Source organism: Antedon mediterranea, chromosome 1 (genome assembly GCF_964355755.1).
Source record: "Antedon mediterranea chromosome 1, ecAntMedi1.1, whole genome shotgun sequence".
Lineage (NCBI taxonomy): Eukaryota > Metazoa > Echinodermata > Crinoidea > Comatulida > Antedonidae > Antedon > Antedon mediterranea.
The window spans coordinates 14,795,907-14,819,893 of record NC_092670.1 but is presented as its reverse complement, the minus strand read 5'-3'; the positions used below and the strand labels follow the sequence as shown (position 1 = coordinate 14,819,893).

General features: G+C 32.3%; 1 protein-coding gene across 3 annotated transcripts in view; it reads right to left on the bottom strand.

Annotated features, from left to right (window-relative positions):
• LOC140057852 (unconventional myosin-Id-like) overlaps positions 1–23,785 on the bottom strand; it is a 34,402-nt gene extending 10,617 nt beyond the window's left edge. For 2 of the 3 annotated variants that reach the window (XM_072103623.1, XM_072103620.1), the window contains exons 1-11: positions 23,599–23,785; positions 18,137–18,345; positions 11,977–12,070; positions 10,009–10,174; positions 9,677–9,826; positions 7,485–7,499; positions 5,921–6,040; positions 5,059–5,265; positions 2,375–2,517; positions 569–794; positions 103–233 (exon numbers count right to left, since the gene is read on the bottom strand). In XM_072103623.1, the coding sequence (XP_071959724.1) occupies positions 103–233; positions 569–794; positions 2,375–2,517; positions 5,059–5,265; positions 5,921–6,040; positions 7,485–7,499; positions 9,677–9,826; positions 10,009–10,174; positions 11,977–12,070; positions 18,137–18,345; positions 23,599–23,696 (1,559 nt within the window). In that variant the 5' untranslated portion in view covers positions 23,697–23,785. The remainder of the gene's footprint in view (positions 1–102; positions 234–568; positions 795–2,374; positions 2,518–5,058; positions 5,266–5,920; positions 6,041–7,484; positions 7,500–9,676; positions 9,827–10,008; positions 10,175–11,976; positions 12,071–18,136; positions 18,346–23,598) is intronic. The other variant, XM_072103624.1, reaches the window with a different exon arrangement.
• Positions 23,786–23,987: the final 202 nt, after the last annotated feature.

Genomic DNA, 23,987 nt, shown 5'->3' with positions numbered 1-23,987 from the left:
CAATAGAATATTACACTGCAACTTCAGACTAAAAGCCTACAGAAATAATGAGAGAAGTATTAAGAAATTGCTGAAAACAAAACTACATTATGTGGCACTTACGTGACATCACCTGCATAATGGCGTATTCTGAAGTCTTGGCTGTGTACCAGAGACTTGTCAGTGGGCTGCAGAGCTCTACTTGTGTAATGAGGGTGTTTGGTTAACTTTTTGTTCATTGCATCAAGAAACATCTAGAACAATGGTGAATTAAACAAAATAAATAATTATTAGAGTGTTAAAGAGTCGCTATCCAATCGGGTTTGAACAATAATATGAATGTCGCAGTGGTCTAATGGTTAGGACATCTGCATATCAAGCAAAAGGTTCCAGGTTCGAATCCCGGTTGGGTGACTTCTCATTCTCACAGATTTCTTCACATTATCAAATTAATTAATAAATTTTCAGTATATCACCGGGCGGTTTAGAATTTGTTCTGTGCCTGTGGTGTTTATATATTATATGATATATTCGCAAATAGAAAACAGCAGCCAAGATATATCAAGGTGAATTAAATAAAGACGAGTACCTCATCAGTGACTTTGCCAACATTCAGACAAGCTTCATCCAAGATGGCAATGATGCCTTTATGGTTCTCCTCCACTAGGTCACAGATTATTCTGTTGTTGAAGTACTCAATTGACTGCCATTCAATTCCTTCTCGTTCATACTCTTCTTGCTCTTGTTTCAAAACTAATTCTATGAACAGTTGCTGAAGTTTCTCATTGCAGTAGTTTATACAGAACTGTTCAAAACTAAAAGACAAATTTAATTTAGAGTGATTATTTGTTGACCTATGACATGTGATACATATGTTACACTGTATTACAGTACTTGTGATATTCATTGACCCTATTAAGTATCTAGCTACAAAAAGCCTAACATGAGATGATGAGAAAAATTCAATTTATGGGTATTAGAACATTTGAAACATGTTATAAAAAACTTATTTATCTAGACAAAAATGTTAAATTTTCATACAAATATAGGCTAAACAAGGATAAACTGTGAGTTAGTGCTTATTTTTGTATTTGTCACATTATTGCTATTATATACCCTTTTTATGACTGCGGAAGAAAAAAAAGTCTGTATTTTTTTTTTGGGTGTTGCCGTTTCATTCCATTGGCATTTTAAATAATTACCGGAAAGAAAAAATGTAGAGGGAAATAATTAGGAAAAATATTGTTGGTACACATTTCCTCCCACATATGCCCACATAAAAATTTTATTATTTTAAGTCTATAATAGGCCGGAGACATTTCCTTGTACAGTTCATCTAAAATCTATAGCCACTAGTAATTACTTTGTACTTTATTTACTGTTAAATACAACATATAATTTCAACAGGTTTCTGATTGAAGTAAACAGGAAAAACTAAAAAAATCAGTAAAAATATAAATTCTTTGAAATTTAAAAGCTCTGCAGAAAACAAGCCTTACTATTTCACCCATAGAAGTATTAGGGAGTTAAATAGATGACACCGATATATAATGCAAACAGGGTCTGTACTCCTGGCGACCGCACCACTAATTTTAGTATATAAAATTTATAATAACCAAAACAATATCAAGAAAACCCCATAAATCAGTTTTTTTTACGATAGAACCTCTATTAAGAGGAGACCTTTTAAGGACCAAAAAAAAAAAGTATCCATTTAATAGGGGTTTATTTTAGTATTTTTTTTACAGGAATGAGTTCCCTTAATAAAGGTGTCCCCTGAATATCAAAAAGGGATTCTACAGTACAGTACATTTTTATAAAATTAATTCTATTTTTAATGCCAGTGAAATTTTCGCATAAGGTCGTAATGAACAGAATTCTCAATATGTAAGTGTGTGTGACTTCAACTATCATTTATATGTTTGGCCGATTGATGATGCAGTCAAATTTAATGGTTCCTCTCTCCGTGGTGGCTATCTTTTTGAGCTACGATTGTGTTGGATTTGACTCACTCTCGATAAAAAATATATTTGACCAAATGAAATTGACTGACCAAACATACTTTGATTGATTAGTTGACTTTAATACTTTACATTTTAGAAATTACAAGATGTGGGTCAAGATAGAATTGATTTTAATTGTTTATGTCTGAATTGCTGACTACCTACTTATGGTCAATGTGTGTGGGTGATTGAGAATATTTGAACCATCATAGAATGAAAATTATCTATCAACAATAAAACGACTTATACTCTTAAAGTCTAAAAAGTCAACCTTATACATGCTGATTTATCCTGTAATTCAAAACTAAATAAGTATGAAATATTTCTTAATCCTTAAAAATATATTGAGAGAATCTCATTCTTGTGTCACTGTTATTAGCGATGTATTTTACCTGTTGTTATCAAAGATCTCAAAGCCATAGATATCAAGCACGCCGATAAGTGTACTCTTGCCGTGCTTAAGGTTTGAGCCTCTCACCTCAATGGCTTCGTTGACCTTGCTCACAATCCAGCTGAATAGACGATCGTAAATAGCCTGTGTGGTAATAACATGTATTTATATCAGTGATAAAATAAAATAACTTTTAAAAGAGGCAGTAAAAGCGTGAATTTTCACAATGTAAACTTCCTGATGTTATAAAATAAATTTAGATAATTAAAGTGGTACTGTAATTATTTAAATCCTGTAGTAAGATTGAACAAAATTATGCATTTAATCTATACTTTCCATACTACAATATAACCCCTATTAATGAGGTGGTTTGTTGAGGATCAAACAATGGGGTCCCTTAATAGAAGCAAACCCTGAATATTGGCTGTAGATTTAACAAATATATTGCTTCTAATTTTTTTTAACAGGAAAGTGTCCACTAAATAGAGGTGTTCTGCGGATAGGGGTGTCTAAATGGATGGTTTCTATGTGTGCATTCATTGCAAGCATAATATTAATAAGATGGTTACCAAAATATTTTAATTTATTCACGTATGTAAATTATCATTAATCACGTGTGCATGCAGCATAATGTTTGGATAATTAATTAAGGATTTGCAGAGTGAAATGCATAAAGGTAAATATTAGTTCATAATAAAAAGAAATTGTCAATTTCCATTCAAAGTACTACCATCTTCTTTACATTTTAAACATAGTATTTATATTTGTATCATTTTGTGTCTTTGGGCACATGTGGCTTACCAAAACGATTACTAATAATAGTAAATAAATCACTGTCCTATCAGATAGGTGGTAATTCCTCTGATACAGGGCTATTTTGTGAACCAGTTAGCCTCAGGTTCTTTGAAGTGCACACAGGTTAAAACTGTTTACACCGGACCTATGGTTTATAGTCCCTATCCGAGAAGACTGGTTCCCTCACCAGAACTACAGTAGGAGTGAGTCAGCGTCAAGCCCATACCAATATTGTTGGCTCTTTAGTTACGGATTGGCCATTTGGCTTGCAAATTAAATTATCAAATATTATTATTATATTTATTTCAATAAACCAGGAAAGAATGAATATGCAATATTTGTCAGGGTCATTCCATAACAATACCATATACAGGCATAATGAGGAAGTCTATACTGCAGTCATGATCAACATGCAAAACTATCACATTCTGTATAATATGATTCTATTGATATTAACCCACAGCCTGTGTAGTTTTTGTTTTACTTGCTCACTTGCCATTTAAAGTTCAAACAAACACAAATATCTAGCATTTAAATCGCCCAACTAACTCTTAACCATGTGTTGGTATTGTGTATTTCTGCTCCTTTGACATTCAAATAGTCGAGAAGCCCAGTGGGATTGTTTTCAAAATGGGCTTGTTTTTTAAATTACATTTGAAAACCAAAGAGAGGGCTTCATTTGAGCTGGGCTTTTTTTAAGGTATGTTATACAGAGCAACGTGTATTGGAATACAAGATAAAAATAAAGTAACATTATATTTAAAAAAAATTAAAAAATAAAACACATCCCCTCTCTGAAATATTGGAGCAGCAGGAATTTATTCCTGTTAGTACTTCTTTTTAAAAAATGGTCGTATTTAGTATAAAAACAATCGCGGTCATGTTCTAAAAGGTTGTGTTATTGAATCATAAAAAAACTAATTTAAAATCCAGGATGTGAAACTAACCATTTTTTTAATTTAGTCTAATCTGATGTATGACTTCCTTTGTATTCAAAAAATAAATAAAAGATTATTTCTCAAGTGTCAAATTGAATTTGAAATTGAATTCTACTCATAAATATCTTGAGACATGTCTCCAAGAAACTTGAAAAGTTGTAAAATCCATAAAGAAAAGGTTATAGAATAGAATTATAGAACAAAAATGATATCAACCTATTGTATATATCTGAACATTGTATTTATCTATAAAATTACAGATTAATTTGTCAATTGTCAATTTCAGAATGTCAAGTTGAATTCTGTTAATACCCATCTTAGACTTGTCTCAAAAAACTCAAGAAGAAAAAAAACTAGACCACTTTTGAATTAAAGAAATCACGAATAACACTTTAAATATTTGGATTTAGAATTCAAGTGTTTAGCTATGAGTATGAAAAAAGTAAGATTGTCTATAAATGAAAGACTGAATTACTCACTTTAAACTATAGAAAATCTAGCTGTATAAGAAATATTTCTCCACTACAAAATTGTTCTTGTTATTGTTACTACAGTACTTGACCATGATGGTTTTATATATTGCCGATTTAAATTGTGATTCTACACTTAAATAAATGATGCTCCAACCAATGGGTAAAGGCGCTCATTTGTCCATGGTGTGAACGAGTACATTGGAAACCTTTTACTCATAGAGCAAAAAAAGTAGATTGTGTATGTTGGATATACAGTTTGTATAATCGTTCAGTCACTGAGTTAACAGCGAACATGCGTTAATTACAAAATAGATTACGAGGTGTCAGGTACTTGACCCTTCAAATATTTGAATGATCTTACTACTTTGGTACGCTACACCCAGATAAGGAGAAATATTATAACTTTTATAGAAGCTAGAATAGCACATAGTCCTGGCCAGACGCTTACATAATTACAATAGTCACTACCATTAACCAACCTTAGCAAATGCATCTCTTCCAAATTCTGCTTGTTCTGACGTGTGACCTTTCTCCATGACCTCTCCCCTAGCAGCCACAACCCTGGAACACAATGCCTTTTCTAGGTCTTCTTTCTGTACCTGTAGTAGCTCTGTTATCGTCGACAGATCTTCAGGGTTCTTTACAAAACACTGCTCACTGTCTTCGCTATCAAAAATGATTGCACCCTAATAAAAAACAATTGCTAGTTCATTCTTATGATAGGTGCAAACTGTATTGGGAAAAATGTCATAATAACAAAACTGGGAATAGATAGTTTTAATAATTAAAAATATTAGTAGTAGATTATTATCTATTGGGATACCTCTATCAAGGGGACACTTTCTAGGGGTAATATCTCTACGGACAACCACTTTCAGGGATCAAGTCTATTAAGAGGACACCCAACGGTTTCCATTTAACAGAGATTATATATATACTGTATAGAAAGAGTCATTTTGATATAAACAATCTATTAATAGATATGTGCATATGCTTTCTGTTTTGTTTTTTGCATTTACATCTTTGTATTGCTTGTTTAAACTGCACTGGATAGGAGAAGTAATTAGGAAGCGGAATCAATCATTTATAAACAATGTATTGAGAGAAATACTACATACTACACTTAATAAATATATACAGTACAACAGAACCACTATTAAGATGAAAACTTTTGGACCAAACAAACAAACACAAACTTTCTCATTTTTTGTTTCTTTGACAATTTCCCCTTAATAGGGTTGTCTTGATAGGATCGAATCTTAATAGGATCGCCTCCTAATAGGGTTTTCCTCTTAATAGAGTTGTCCCAAAGACGAAATACTCTTCCTTTCTTGTACTTACTAGGTGCATGATGGATGCAACAGTTGCCCAAACTGTTTTACACTCATCAGGTGAAAACTGCATATCTCTCATTGCTTCTTGTACAGTTTTGAAATCTTTTCGGTCATTGATTGTTCCAACCTAAAAACCACCAAAATATGTTTTATAACTACATTGTCAGTAGTAATTATTTTACACATTATATTATGTGGATCATATTGTATATAGATTGATAAAATGCAAAACACATTTAACTATTAATTTTGATGACATGCGATCTAGTTGTAGTGTAGGTGTAGGGATGTCTACTTTGCTGGCTGTCAGGATAGGAGTGTCCAATTGCCCTAATGTAAGTTTTTTAATAGATCTACCCTAAGCTTTTTATAGGGATAAAGACATCTTTTCGACCTAAGTTTTCTATAATACGGATTTCTATTCAGAAAACTGCAAGATCTTTATACAATTTTTACAGTACTAATTTAAAATATATACTTGATTTTCTGTCTAATAAAATGTTGCAGATTAAAAGTGCTCAAATAAAATATAAAGTCATTTTTTACTACAGATTTGTATGAATATTTTCTAGGATTATGGCTGCCTATTCTTTATTATATTACACCTAAATAGATTCTTGTCATTTAATTGGATGATTTTTGGTCACATGGCATGCATTAGTACATACTATTTAACGACTGTGGAAAAATACTTTGTGAAATCCAATATTTTTGGTGGCCCTGCGAACAGAAGCAGCGACGTGCACGACACAATCTCTCCTTCACAACAAAAAGATCAGAACAATTACAATGACAAGAATTACTACTTAGGTATTATATAGAACAATAATGTTTATATATTCGTATGATGGTAAAAATAATTTCATCAGGTGAAATTTGAAATTTTGTACCATCGCACTTATAAACATTTATTATTTGTCCTGTCCTGATAAGTACTATACTAATCCATCTACCAGGAAATACTAATAAACCATGGACCTATAAATTAATAATTTATAGATTCATGCTTAAACAGTAAACTGTTATTGATGAAAACAATACCAATGTAAACTCTAATCTTAAACTGTAAAATGTTCAAGAATTAAATTACACTTTAGTGTATATAGATTGAAACATGACATACAGGTAGAAACCCATCAGTGTGGGTGTTTAATTTATTTGGACTAAGAGAGAATAAAGAAAGGTAACAATTCATTTCATAGAAAGTAAAATATTTGAAAAGTAGATTTTTTTTTAAAACACAGCAATTCAAAACAATACTATAAATAAAAAACATAACATAATTGAAAGGAAAGAATTTAAAAATAAGGATAAAATAAATTTGGTAATTAAAATTCAAATCACACAAACCAACAGTGTTGGTATGCTGCATGCCACATTTAGCTGAATAAACCCAAAATATACACATATTCCTCTCTTTGAAGAAAGGGGTTATTGTTGGTTAATCCAGATAATCTAGGCACGGAATAGGAACCAAAACAAAATTGAAAATACGAGAAGAAATACTATGAAATAAAATAATGTAAACTAAAATAAATATGAAAACATAAATGAAATCAAAAGAAAATTACCATGTTTTGGTCGTTCTGAAATGGAAAAAAAGAAAAAAATGTATCATACTTTATACCGGGGTTTATACATTTTACATTTCATTGGAATTCTAAAATTTATACATTAAAGAATGTATATTAAAGTGATAGTATTGTAAATCACCAGTTCCAAGGAGCCTGTGTATGATGGCATTTAGTACTGAATTATTCATGTAAACGTTTGTAATGTACATGAAAATTATAAAAGCCAAAAATAATTTAAGATTTGTAAAATAAAAAATATTTGATACATATCTTTCAACATTTTAAATATATTAAAAGAGCAATTTTCATATTGTAATCAGTACCACAAATGAAATAGAAATGATACAAGCAAAGAAAAGAAAAAAAAAAATAGGCATGGAAAGTTGTATACAGTGTCCTCCAGAGGCAGGTTTTGCCAGCAAGATTGGAAATGATGTAAGAAATACAACCTAGTAGTTGAAGGTTAGGCCTAGCCATTAAAAACATAGAACAAGAGCAATCAAGGGTTATATTTTGCAAATTGGATAGACAGAAGTACAATTTGTGTTTTTTTAGTTACATCTTTAGTGTATCAATAATTTGGTACTTCGCTTAATTTTCCGGAATTGATTTCTATATTGGAAGAATACTGGTAAAATTAGCACACACTGTGTTGTTTAAATACTAAATCAAGCAATATGCATCGATTGTTGTTAATAAAAACAGAAACTGATGTTAATATAATGTGACTATTAAATCATATTTTGATGTCTATCGTGGTAGCTGAATTGGCAATTTATTGTCTATCAAAAAGCCATTAAATATGCAATATTGTGAATTATGACAACTGTAGTTAATATCATAATATGTGTACATACATAAAGATGTATCTCTAATACTGTGTTGATGCTTATAGAAGGTTTATGGTACAATGTATTCTGATGCAATTAATAACCTAAATTCAAAAGGGCTTTTATTAAAAAACTTTATAAGCTTATCTACAAATATGTTATGAAATTTTAATTGTGGCTAGATTTCTTATACAATTTAATGTAAATATTATTGTTCATTATATCTATATATTATAAGTGAGTTTAATTAAATTGGAGTTTTTTGTCATAAAGTTATTTACATTGCTATCTTGAATTTTATGTCTAAAAATAATTAATTCTAAAAAAAAATATTTTTCCCCCCCAATTTTCTCTGGCTCTGAAATGCCACTGGTTCACTAAATTAATAGGAAATATTTAAAGAAAATGTTGGAGCATCTCTGTATATTTATTAATACAGATAGGAGTATTACTGTAGCTGCTATTCCAGCAGTGTACAGTATGAGCAAAACACAATACATTAAGTAGGTAATAAAGCGTGTACAGTACTAATGCCCATTCTTAATTTAACTACGTATATTTTATTACTACAATGAAATTTTAATATCACATTATGTAAAATTGAGTATTGATTCTGGACTTGTCATGCATAGATGTAGAGAACATCAAGTTTTTCTTGCATACATATTGTTTTCATGCATGTTTTCTATGTACTGTATTTGTGCATAATAAGTTTATGAGGAATAATTGCAAAATCAGGTGGAGTGGCCGAGCGGTTTAGGCCACAAACAAAGCCATACGGTAGAGTTTCAAGACTTTCCTCTACCATAGTTCTGGTGGTTGAACCAGTCTAGGAATTACAAACTGGAGGTTCAGCCCCAGTGTACAAATCTGGCCTGTGTGAACTTTAGAAACTTTCTTTCAGAAGAGTAGGGTCTTACATCGGTGAATGTGACATCATCTACTGTAGGGCACTGTGTCTTTCTGCTGTATATATAATAAGGGTACTATTTGTATATGAATCTATAAAACCATAAGCACTATACCACAATAGACTACAGTACTTTCTAAAAATTAGGGGAAAATGAAAAATATTAGGTGCATTTTAATTACTTTATGGCAGTTTTTACTGCACAGATATTGGGGGATGGGAGGATAGGGATGTTTGGGAGATTAGGGTTCATTGGGCATGTGCAGACCTACCTGTATATTAATGATCATGTACTGTAGGTAATATGGCTTACACTCTAAAATTACATAAAGAGATGAACACACAAGAAAATCTAGGATTTTGACAAGATTGGCGATGATGATAATGATGAAACTTTTCCACCTTAAAAAAATGAAAACCCTAAAAATATACAAACAATTTCTTGATACCTTTACACTATTTCCTTGATTAACATAATGATATTTGTCCGGGTTACGTTCTAATTTGAGTGCCGCTAATTGTTGGTCAGTTCCTCCACTCAAGAGTTGGTAAAAGGAATGGAAGTTACGTTCGCCATCTTGCTGCCTAATGACACGCGACTTAAAAAAAGAAAGACAAAATTATTAATTTATCGCATTGTTGAATAGAGAGTGTCGAAATTATTTATCGATCTTCCATTTGCCGCTGTTTTAAATAGGTGCTTCAGAAAAGATGTTTAATAATGCTCACAGAAATTCAAATAACTTTCTATTTTGATTTGGTTTTATTAAAATAAACATACCTTTTCTAGTAGATAATTATTAATGTGACCACCGATAGGGTCACCCTTGAAGTCAAAGTTGATATCCATGTACTTGCCGAATCGACTAGAATTGTCATTGCGAGTTGTCTTGGCATTTCCAAACGCTTCTAACAGAGCATTTGATTGGATAAGAATGTTTTTGACTCTGCAAATAAGAACCAAAAAAAGAATAAGTAAACCATTCAAACTACTTTTAACAGGGCCTTTGATTGGCTCAAAAGACTATTATTATATAAACACTATCAGACAATTAGATTGGATGAGAATAATTTTATTTCAAGCAAAATAAGGCATTTGATTGGTAACTACAATATTTTGTACTACTTTAATTTTGTTGTGCAAATCGAAAGCATCAGCTTATACACACATAATTTCACATCACTTTATATTTTATCTACCCTGCCAACATAACATGTAATATTGCCTTGGTATGGTCAATGGTCATGCATTTTGACCAATTACATTCACATATTTATATAGGCTATGCAATTCTGTATTACAGTACAGTATGTTTATTGTTCAACCACAGAACATAAAAAATACAGTTGTGCATAGTCATTAAATATAACAATATGTTATTATTGTATATATTACCAATAAAGTACCAATTTGGCAATGTCACTTTTGGGTGTGAAATAATGAAGAATTTTAACAAGTTGAGATCTTCTGAATGAGGTTTTATTCATCTTACTAACAAGTTTATGTCATTAGGACATATGAGGTGCTACTGAGGCCTTATTTTTTATTTGCAAATGCTAAAAGCTGCCATTAGGACCTATAACCAAGGTCATTATAGAAGGATAACAAGTTGATTCTATAACATGGTACGAGGCCTTGCTTTCAAATACTAAAGAATGACAAAAGGACATATGTTTTACAAGGCCTTTATTTTTAACACAAATAAATAGTGGTGTTGATAGTCTACTATATAAACCAACAATAGCCTCTCTCTCTGAAGAGACGAATACATTACCAAAAGAAGAACTTTATCATATACATCGCACCTTCGTCAAAAAAGCGCCCTTATAGTGAGACACACCAAGATAACATCATCAGCATTAGGATCTATAACTGAGGCTTATTATAGGAGGATAACAAATTGACCCTATGACATACTAACATGTCCGCACTTTACCACAGTCAGTGATTATGCACTTGTCAATTGTATGACCCACTATACGACCCCCGGGAGAGGTGCGTCATTTGTCCGATGTGCGTCATACTTTTGAATACCATGACGCACCCGTGCGTCAAAAAGGTGACTTACCTTTAGGTTACCATGACGCACCCATTTTGACGCACTGTGACCATGTTGTTTATGATATGGTGGGTGGTAAAGTGACGGACATTGACAAACCTTGTTCATTGATGTGACGTACCATCTAGGTTCTTGGACGCACCCCTGTGTCAGTAATTATTTGTAAATGACGCACCCATGACGCACCTCTCCCGGGGGTCGTATAGTGGGTCATACAATTGACAAGTGCATTAGAGATACAATAATATAGGATTCAAGTTGATATTAGGCCATATGAGGTGCTGTTAAGGGTCGGGTACTATGTTTGTCTCATCAACATACAATTAAACCGAGTATATAAAATTTTGTCCTGGCTTCAATTCAAGACATTGAACTATTAATACTAATAAAACAGTCAATTAAAAAATTTATTAATTTACTATTTTATGTCCTATTCTTCAATACTGCATGGTATCTATATCTACTGTAAAATTCATGCAAGTAATATATGTCTACTCCAATTAATAGAACCGTATGAATATAAGAATAAACACAATAACAGTGTTGAAAATCAATAATTTCTTTTTTAATTGTCAATCTAAAGATTTTTGGGTCATTGATATTTATGACACACTGACAATGTACTCAGTCAAGCATGAAATTTTATTAAACAAGTGGTATTTATGAATGAATATTATGTATGTAATTACCTGTTGATTTCATTCTGGCCGCTTGCATGTGTAATCGCTGCCATATATCTCATAATTACCTTCGACGCCTCCGTTTTTCCAGCTCCACTTTCACCTAAAAATAAATGTTGACATTCGATTATATTATATAATATTATACTTATGGTTGTGTTAAGACATTGTGTTTGACATAGTGTCCCTATAGGCCTGTTCCTGCTGCCAAGAAATAATCTTGAATTAATAATTGGTCATTTTAAATATTGTTACAGTACTATTGTCCAGCAGAAACAAGACCAGTTTCCGAATTTATCATCTTTTTTTTTACCTTTTCAGTCCTGGAGACCATCTTAAGAAAAATCTTACTTTTTGGTCCCATTTAAAATCTTTTCTTTGAACTATTACAGTACAATGTTTGATGTGATATTTTATTTGTGTGGGTAAACTATATAACTAGAAGAAGGCCACCCAGAGAGTGCAAACCTCTGCCTAGACATATGAAAATTTAATGACATGTTCCAATATAGCTATGAAACCATCCTTTAAAATCTTATGAAAATAAATTTAGTAATCCTGCTACTACTGTAAGTGTAACATTAACAAACAAATATATAAAAAAAAATGCTACACACGCATGAAAACATAACGTCCTTAGCGGAGGTAACTACCCTCTAGTCTACAACAACCACCCTTTATGGATAAAACTACCCAAGAAAAATATCTCAACAGAGATACTTGACTTGACAATTATAATTTACTTGAATTGAAATATATATTTATACTGGGTGACCTCTTCAGTCAATGACTGGTCTTCCAGAGGGCCCAGTTGGTGATCAGTGGCTGTGATGTACTAATACACCGGGGTAACCCCCTACTCGTCTCAAAAGATGTACTAGGTTCTTTAAAGTGCACACGAGCTAGATGTGTACACTGGACCTACGGTTTATAGTCCTTATCCGAGAAGACTCGTTCTACCACCAGAACCATGGAGTGAGTGAGCCTCGAACCCCTGCCGATGTTATGGCTAGGTAATTACGGTTCCACTGTCTTAACCGCTCGGTCACTCACTCACTGAGTATCAAGTACAAAACTGCATACAGTACATGTCAATAATTTTTAAGTTTTGTTCATACAGTACTGTAGGTTTAACAGTACATAACCAGGACAAACCAGTGTTTTCTATAATGCTGCTAAGATATTTAGCAAAAATTGAGTTATTTTGAAATCATGAAACATGTTTACTGTAAGTCTACAATTTTGAATACTGTTGATTTTCAGCATATCAGGTAGCTATCGTTACACACATTAATAGTTTTTAATAAAATATTTATATTGTAAAATGTGAAATTGACATTAAGTTTATCCTCTTATTTGAATTTATGACTTGTTGTATGGCAAACATTTGTCAAATAACGCAAACAAAACTATACAAAATAATTAAATGCATTTTTCAGTTAAATTGAACAAAATTACAAGTAATACTTTCCCTTCCTAGACCACCCATTCGAAAAGATAGGCCTACAGTAGATATTTTCATGTTTATTTATGTTTAAACAACCAATACGGTACAACTAGACAACAAACTATTTGAGCAAACCAGACAAATAAAACTCATTACATGACTGCACACTTTACACACAATAATTATAATCACCACTCCTAGAATTCCATTGTAATAAATAATATTTTCATTTTAGAAGTTCAATTAGGGATGTCAAATACACACAAGTACTACTGTATACTCTTTACATGTGAAACTACCCACATCAATTTCATTTACACCCACCAATTACGATGTTGGGCGTTTCTTATAAATCATACAGTTTACTTTTTTATTTTCTAACAATTTTGCTCAATACCTAATTATGATAAAATCAATTGGGAGTGGAGATTTGTAAATGTGTTTACGTTATAGGCTTTGTGCTTGCGTTTTGGGTCTGCATTTTATAGGTATTTTCGCTTACTTTAGGGGACTTTACGCACATTGTCTGCATACGTTATATGCACTGCACTTTTTTGACAGTATTTAGGCAAGTACTTCATGGGTTTTACGCTTATTAGAGTATACAGACTTGTACTTTATAGGCTTTGCACTTATTTTAAAGCTTTTGCGGTTACTTTACGGCTATACAATACACAACCAATTAAAAAATGCAATATTTCAGACACAGTATAACCATGAAATCATCAGACACTATCAATATTCTAATTATTCAATCAATAATTTGTTTGTTTTATCTTAAAGTCTAAATATTAATACAAGATCATCAAAAGTCCCGGAGATTGAGATCTTACTTTTCAATATTTCTTCAATCATACAATTATCACAATACAATACAACAATACTTTTGAAGTACATTGTATCGGTAATGATGACAGGAAGTGTAAAATCCCAACGAGACCCTTATACATGATGACTTTTGTACTGTATGAATGAAAGGCTGCTCAACAATTGTATTATTTTTTTAGTTTGAAGGTATTTTGATATGTGCACTGCAGATCAAAACACTTGCATTTTTACTGGTTACTTTTTATCAATTTCTCCTAGTTTGTCAGAGGGCGTTGTGTACAGTACAGGAATTATTCCAGTGTACACATTTGACTCAGTTGCAGCCAATGCATCTTTCGGAAAAGTTATGGGCCTGTCGTCGTGGACAAAATAATTTTCTTTTTGGGATATACCGTAAGCATATATTGCAACATCTACATTATTTATTTATTTATTTTATTTTATTCAATTTTCAGGCACAACAATACATGACAAGACAGCGGTGCAGCACCCTGTAACTATCAATCATACAGTACTAAAAGAAAAACACAGTACAGATGAGCCTACATGTATTCCATGCCTTAGGTTGAGCATTCATCCCTACAATAAATTATGCTTCACACATGGAGGTATACTGTATCTGTACCTCTATGCTTCACACAGTACAATACATACTGTACAAGCAACAACATATGGCCCGTTTCTGCTGCCAACCCAAAATATACCGTATAAATATACCGTATAAATATACCGTATATATACCGTATATGAAATTCGTGCACCGTTTCCGCTGCACATACTTCGTGGGTGGGTTGTAAAAAAGTTGGCTTTCATTACCCAAAATGCATTTCGTGAGACGGAAGTATGGATTGACCTCGTGTAGTGAGGTTTTTACCTACCGGTACATGCTGACAAAAACAAAACAATGATGGTTTCTCAAAACGTCGTAGCATTGCTTTCTATTTTAAATCTAATGAGCAGAAGTGGCAACAAATTTACACCGCACATACAAGCACAATCTAGAAATGTCACTATAAATAAACTCTGTTATTCAAATTGAGTTTATATTATGCTATATTATCCTATATTGCCGTTTTAATTTCCATTTTCTATTATACAGTATTTTACCATGATTTTACATCACGTTGTTGTCGTGTAAGAACATTCGATTTATTGTAATTAAAATCTCGGTATCTCTTCTGTTGCCATGCAGTCTCCCCCCAACTTTCGCTTCCCCCCACAATTGAATTGCAAAAATAGTGATTTGTTCGGTCCACAGTGACATTTTGATCTGTTGCTTGCTTTTACACGTGTTTTTCAACTTTCAATGCAGCAGAAAAACCAAAACAAACGCGTCGCGCTCTGTTAGTTTTTGACCTCGTGTCATGAGTCGGGTCACATTTACGGTATATTTTGAGTGCAGCAGAAACGGGGAACGAAATATACGGTATATTTTGGAATATACCGTATAATATCCACAAACGATAGGGATATTTATGCAGTATATATACCGCAAATATATACTATATATTTTTTATGAGACCCATTTCTGCTGCCAAAAAATATACCGTATATAAAATATACCGTATATATACGGTATATTTTTGGCAGCAGAAACGGGGCCATACAGTAACTGGCCTTGAATTATTGAAAATGTATCTCATATTAAATTTTAAACTGTTTCCACTTGATTTATGAGAAACAAATGAAAACAAGTTTACAAAGCATTTTTCAGCTTACAATTATCATTTACAATAAAATAACCTAAATTATGATGAAATTAGTTTCTTCATGGCTAAACTAATTTTGTAATGATGTTTTGAATGTACAGGCTATAAAATGCATTAAATTATTATAAATTCTGGTAGTAGTGGACCTTCCCACAGGCAGAAAGCCATGAAAGAGAAAAAACCAACTAAAATGCAAAACTCAGGTATACCACGTATGTATTCGCTTGTACTGAACGGCCATTTTTTATTGTTGAAAAGTTTAAAATGATGCCATAAACTATGACTCCTAAAAGTTACAATTGAACCGTATGTTAAATCGACCAAATACAGTCCGGATAAAGAACCGGACAGTGTATACTTGGCTTATACACTTACAGTATACTGTACGTAATGTACAGTACAGAATGTAAACCATTAAAACGTCAGAGTTGGGAAAACCTTCTTTCTACCTAAAAAACTTGGACAAAGGAAATGATGTCATTACGTATCATATTTATAATATAAATTTTGTCTGGGCAATTTCAATTACAAGGAAGAGAGACTGTATTGTACAATCATTTGACACAATCAGAGACACAATCAACATTAAATAAACAAACTTCATTGTTGATTGAAGGTAAGACATCAATAACATGCACATACTTTTAAAATATCATTTATGTGAAGTCACATTAAGACATTCTAATAATAGTTTAGTTTAGTACTATACAACATAATTGATGTCTCAAAATACTTTGATAGAGCTACAGTAGCATAGCAACCTTTTACATGATTGTAGTTAGTAAATGTTTTAAATACTTCTGTACTGTCTCACATATTAAGGGACTAACTCAATTGGTGGAAATGTGCAAATGCCGAGACTACTGTAAATTTACAATTTCACAATTGTACTGTAGCAGGGAATATTTTAATCAAATTTAGTGATAAGTTTACAGCTACTGATCAATCTGAATTTGGACTTAAGAAACATTCAGTATAGATTGTATTGCATGTTTATAACATTGATAAATGTGTAGCAATGAGATATGGATATTATGCTACACTGGTAAAAGTATAGACAAGTGAAGTATACAGTAGTAGTAGGCCTAACACAATTTGTGTACAACCCCAACCAAAAATATGGTGATAGGATACAGAGAAAGACTTATTAAATGTTTATGTTCAAATTACTTGATTTCACTGTACAGTACAGTAGATATTTAAGTAGTTTAGGTACAGTATAAATACAGTGATGCTGATTCAGTAAACATCTATGGCAAAAGATACAGTATGCATGTACTGTAAATTGACATCTTTAATACAGAAGGTAGCATTATGTTTGATAATGGTAAAATTATTTGTGTACTGTACATAGAAATCTTGTAAGGTCCGACTTTGGAGGGACAGAGGGGCAACAATACCATCAGGAATGTTAAAAAATGTGTATAGTAGCTTGTGAATACACCATTGTGGCCAGCATGGTGTCCGTATCAATTCAAGAGAAAACTCAAAGACTAGACTTTCTCTCTGCATGATACAAAGCTCAAATTACTGGTTTTTAACACCTGCCTAAAACTATTAAATTAAATTTGTTGGCTATTTCTTAACGTTTTTATTACCAATTTTCTATTGAACTGTGGAAGACAGACACCCACTTAATTTTGCATGACAGAAGGCGGGGACATCATCCCCCAGTAATTAATCAGTCCTTAATTAAAAAGTTTTTAATGACTGTCTGTGTGGAGTAAGTGCAGAGTTTGTTTGGGCTTTAGCTTATTCTCACTTCTGATTATTTTTCATTAGTGACTACCGTAAATAAATGTCATTAATATTTTCAGTAGCAGAGCTTTTGGAGGTTGAAGTTGGCCCGGCAAATTTGAGGGTGCAAACTGGTCCTTAAGAAGTGTGCAGTGACCTCTCAGGTAAGCTAGTCACGTAATAGACTTGTTATCCAGTGCCTTTTTTCAGTTTATGAACAGTCGACTGCATTCAAGGATGCTCTGATTTTAGACGCGTGCAACGCGACTCTACAGCTCACTATGTCGGTCGGTAAACACTAACTTGAGCATGCGACTACAGCCATCTATATGGTCTTGTTATAGTGCCAGCACCAGGTTCCAAGTGCTTACACATTTCGTAAAAATAACCTAAAAGACACATGGAAATGGTATACCTACTGTAGCATACAATACAACAATATACATACCTGAAATGACAATGCAAGTATCTTGGGCCCTTCTTCTCATTGTTTTATAGGCAGCGTCAGCAATTGCAAATATATGAGGTGGCCGTTCGTAGATTTCTCTTCCTTTGTAGTTTTCCACGACATCTTGGCCATAGATGTCAACTGTACGGTATGGATTCACAGACACAACTACCTCCCCAATGTATGTGTATATTTTTCCTTTTTGGAATCTGAAACAAAAGAAAAATGAGTGGTAAATGTAAAGTGGTCTGTTTTTCGCAAAAAAAGGGAACAATCTCTGTTCAAGCCCCTGGGTTGTCAAAGGCCTCTGTGAAAAAAAGGGGTCAGGTTGAAATCTTACCAACCGTACTGGTGGCTACGTCCCTGTATCATTCTATACATTCACAAAGGGAACAAGTCAGCTACTGTATGAAAGAAGAAAAAACAGGGAGGACCTACAGTACTGTACAGCATACTCTCTGTTCATGCTCCTTCTCAATATTTCCTAAATTGAGATGAAGGAGCAGCCACAGATTAAATAATTATGCATGAAAAAAATTTCTAAAATATAAATCAATACAATTTAGCCTATATCTGAAAATATAAAAAAATATAAATATCTAATGATATATTCTGCCTTTTATTTTATATGCTGCTACTGCATTTCAAGCTAAAGTAACGTAATCCTGAGTCTGGGTGCATGTATGATTAGGGACCATAATGTCAAACTTATTACTGTATTATCATGTCAAAATTATTTTACTAATTTTAATTTTTACATGATCCCTTGAATTGACCAAAATACTAACTACTGTAGGGTTGGAAATAAAGCAATAATTATGATATCCATTTTCCATTGACATGTCGACTGGCATGACGATGATTAAAGGAAAAGTGTTCATTTGCTTCAACACTTGAAATTACATATTTTTAATTTGATTTTATTCTTTTCTGAAAGACAGGAAGATATTATAAAAAAACAACCAATAGACAAGAGTGTCGTGTTGCTATGGTGAAATTACACCTGGATGCAGACTGACTAGTCCACTGAATATTTGTTAAACAGAGCATTATTCAAAGGGGGTATTGATTATGTGTATAATAACTGATATTGATGCAAATACCATTGAAAAATTCCATTTTGTTGCTCATTTGTGAATAGCAACAAAACAAATTTTTATGATCTTGTAATTGTATAAAAATTCTACTTTTTTTTAATGTGATTTTGAGTACAGTACATAATTTTATAACACTGTTCATAAATTTTAAATAGCACACTTTTTATTCATAATGTTATTAAGCGAGGCCCTACGTAAGTTTTATACCTGTAGAACTGTATTGTTGAAAATATTGTAACCATCGAAACAATCTATTAATTGTTATTAAATGATTTCATACTACAGTACTAACTATAAAGTAATACCCTACATTCTTTAAAAAACATGTAATATTTTGTTTATAGTTTTTCCCATGGTTGCAGAGACCGAAGTAAATTGAAAGCGCTGATGCATGACAGACGTTAAACCAAATGTTTGAACAGAAAATAATTACTGCCACTAAAATAAATATGGAAGTGATAACTTTAACAAACATAATGGAAGAACAAACATTATCAGTAAGGTGAACTACCACCGACTTTGATAAATTATTTGCCAAAAAGAATTCATTCATAAATAGATGTCCTTAATATGATAATATGTTACATCACTCATTAATCATTAAATGTTTTTTATAAATTATAAAAAACATAGAGAAATCAATAAAATTATAGGAGATGCTGGAGGTTGTGATTCACGGTCACGGTGTGTGTTCATACCTAAAGTGTTAGAGACATTGGTTCAAATCCAATGCTGCATCAATCAATGCTAAAAGATAATTTCATTTTTTTTATGACAAGGGAAAGAATGACTGTATTGTTAGGAAATTTGACATACAGTTAAATACTAAACCTACCCAAAAAATAAACCTACAGTAACCCTATAAAAAATCGTTCATGCACAAAATATGTCAGACATATGCATATCTTTGGCCAAAACACTCATGGCCAGCCATTTTGGATGCGAGGTACTACTAATACAGTACTACTACTAAATATGGATGCTATTACTTCTAAATTCCACATCAGTATTCTACAGTACGGTATGCAGAGTTAGGAGCATTTTGAAAAATGATTAACAAAACTAAAATTTTTTTTTTTAGAATGTTAAAGTTTCTCATCCAAAACTCGCACACTTCCTCATCTTAAAGCTAATGTACATTCAAAGTTATTGTGTTTAATAGCAGAACCGTAAAAACCATGGTATCGGAAGTCTGCAAGTGCCGCTTACCTGTATAAACTAACAATAGCCCTCTCTCTCCGAAGAGAGGATACAATTACGAAAATAAGAAATTCTGTAAAGCACCCCTATCTGATAATGGTATCATCTGTGCCCTCATGAGTGAATCATCCCACCTACTATAGTAGGGACTGAATATACCAGTAGAAAACCATAATTAACGTCGCTGTCTTCCATTACATGAAATGGAACATGTGTGAACGTACTGTACTAAACTTAATTCACACTTCCATTTCAGCATCTCATCACATGTTTCAGTTTTTCCATTAAACTTTATACTTTATTCATCAGTTACAAGTTCAGTTCAGACAAGACATCAGACACAAAATTCCTTTCTTTAAATTAAATCAACTGGAAAATAGGATACATGAAGGTCCAATATTCTTCCTGACAAATTGTTAATTCATCTGTTATAAATATAACTCAGTGTCAACACCCTATCTATTATATAAGGCTTTTAAATATTGATAATTGAAAAGAATGCACTTGAAATGGGTGTAGGCGACAATGTAAACATTAAGTATTTATCATCACTGTCTGACTCTTATTAATTCATGAATATTTGTAAATTTAATTGAAACATTTATAAAAAGAATTACTAATAGGTGCGTGTGTTGTATTTATAAACACCAAGAAACACATTTATACCATTATAAACTTTTTTAAAATTTACTTGTAATTAATCAACATTAGAAACTGTAATAATAATAAGGTAGAGAAGAAAATTACACACTCTAAACTGAAAATATCCCATGCTCGTGAGAGGAGGGGTGACCTTAGATACGAAAGTTAAAATTCTTAGAGCACCCTTTCCGAAAATGAACCAGTCCACAACCACGCCCTCATGTGGGAACGTTCCAATGTACCACCATCATTAAGTAAGCTTACAGTTAAAGTTGTTACAAATACAGAAAACGTATTTCTACTACGCTAAACCATAATATGTCATTGATGAGATCAATAATTAGTAGTGATACCTGTAGCATCTTTAAAAAAAGATATCTTCCAAAATTAACAGTACAGTACAGTGTTGTACTTTCTTGGATCGACCCAACAGGTCAAACAGTCCAGTTTTGGTTGAGTTTCTGGTATTTAGACAGCCCAGTTTTGGTTGGTGTTTTTTAGACAGTCTAGTTATGGTTGGGTTTCTGGTATTTAGACAGTTGAGTTATGGTTGAGTTTCTGGTATTTAGAAAGCCCTGGCAGTTTTAGTTTAGTTTTTAGACAGCTCAGTTATGGTTGAGTTTCTGGTATTTAAACAGTGCAGTTATGGTTGAGTTTCTGGTATTTAGACAGTCCAGTTATGGTTGAGTTTCTGGTATTTAGACAGTCCAGTTATGGTTGAGTTTCTGGTATTTAGAAATTCCTAGCAGTTTCAGTTTAGTTTTTAGACACAGCCTAGTTATGGTTGAGTTTCTAGTATTTAGGCTACAGTTAGAAAGCCCAGGTTTGGTTGAGTTACATATATTAAGACATCCAGGATTTGGCAGAGTTGATGCTTTTTTTCCTAATCACATTATAAGTTTCTTTTGATAGGTTATTCTTCTAAAAATAAACGAATTTTTAGCAGATGTCTCTTGTCTATAATATTACTCTGTATCCACTTTATTTTAATACAATTACAGTAGTATAGAAACATAGCATTACTGCACTGCTGCTAGTAAAATATTGTACAAACTACAACAAAATAACTTGTCTCCTGGAAACAGGACCAAAGTACTTATTATAGGAAGAATTTTGCAAAAGCACAAGTGAATTTGAAATGTTGTATCAGCTGGCTTAAGATATTTACATGAAGGTTATCAAATCCGAGCTTTAAAGGGATAGGCTTTTACGCTATGAGCTTCCTTTTTACGATCAGAAAATTGTGGTACTTGGATGGATAATGGACCTTTGACCTGTGTATGTCTGAATTGCTTACTTAAATTTAAAGAAAACGGTTGTATTATTATAAATGCTCCATTATGTGAATCTTCATGATTTTAACTTTGTTAGGGGATTTCTAATTAGTTATTTGTTTATGATAAATTAAACATGGAAATAATATAACCAAGAACAAGACATTGTCATGTTTTGGTATATGTCTGGTTTACTGTAGATATCAAAAGATTTTAAAAAGATATTAAATTGCTTTCTTAAATACTGTATAACCATTCAAAATATTAATATAGGAAACAGTACTAAAGTTCTACAGCTCCAATAGTTGGAATTTGTGCAACCATTTTAATTTTTTAAATATTCATAATACAGGCCTTTATAGTATATAGTAATTAATGTATGGATTTAAAGTTGAATAAATAATTAATTGAATAATTAATCAGAAACCTTGATCTGTGAACGACTATTAGATTGTTATGTTTAAGTATTAATGTTTAACACAATTATAGTATTTAAGTAATTATTTACAATAAAAGAGTGTGAATTCAACACCGAACACTGACTTGTGAATTTATATTGCATTAACAAGTCAACCTTGAATGTTTGGCGTCAACTAGTGTAAAATCGATATTTTGTAAATGGAATATTAATATAGTAATTTTAATAATTGAAGAGTATTAAGTTGTAACTGTATCATCAGTATTTAGGTGGGGGACCTGGGGTGGGGACTTTTCATAAGCCATGTTAAAACATTTTAAACATAAATGTCAAGTTGTTTGTACTTCAGGTCATGGTCAGGAAAGAATGTTATTTCACTCTTCCCTGGTGAGAGGTAAACTTACCTAAAATGTTTAAATTTTTTTTTAATGCATATTTATTTATTTCAATGAATCATTTTTATACTGTAGTGTAAAATAAAAAAGACAAGTGCAGATAACAAAAAACATAATGAAAAAGAAAAAATATTTGATGTAGCTTAATTTTAAATCACTCAATTTTGAATGTTTCACAATAGCTGAAACATAGCATTCGTCCATGTTTACCTCTTGTCAATGTCTGTTTCATTTTGTCTTTGTTCCAAATATCCACCTTCACAGTAACAATTCTGGGTTTTTTTTATCTGTATTTTTAAAACCTGTCAATTTCTATCTATGCCTACTGCTGATAAAACAGGTTTACAAAGCCAAAGGATATGAAATGAAAAGTACATCAGGTTGTTCGGCGATGTGGTGCAAAGATGTCACATAAAAAAATAGGCAGACAACTCACCTTAATTTTAGATTCTGCATAAACATATCCTCACTAATTTCATCCAAAAGGACAAAATCACCTTTCCCAAATTCTGGTCCTTCATCTATCCCGGCCATAATGAACTAATTCGGCCTCAAGATGCTATAAAATACGGTGAATACCGGTTTAATCTTCCAATCCGTTCTACCGCCCGACCTTCTCTCGTGTGTGCCAGTCTACTGTCTAAAACTTCCGGTTCCAATTGTTTATTTTCCCATATCGAATGCGCCGCCTCTCGATGACGTCATAAAAAAATCACTGTTGCGATACAAAACAATAATAATACCAATCTGCTAACGTGACTAATAAATCGTAACAAAGAACTTGTATTCCACAGTCTTCCAGGGCGATTTATCGAAAACGAGACT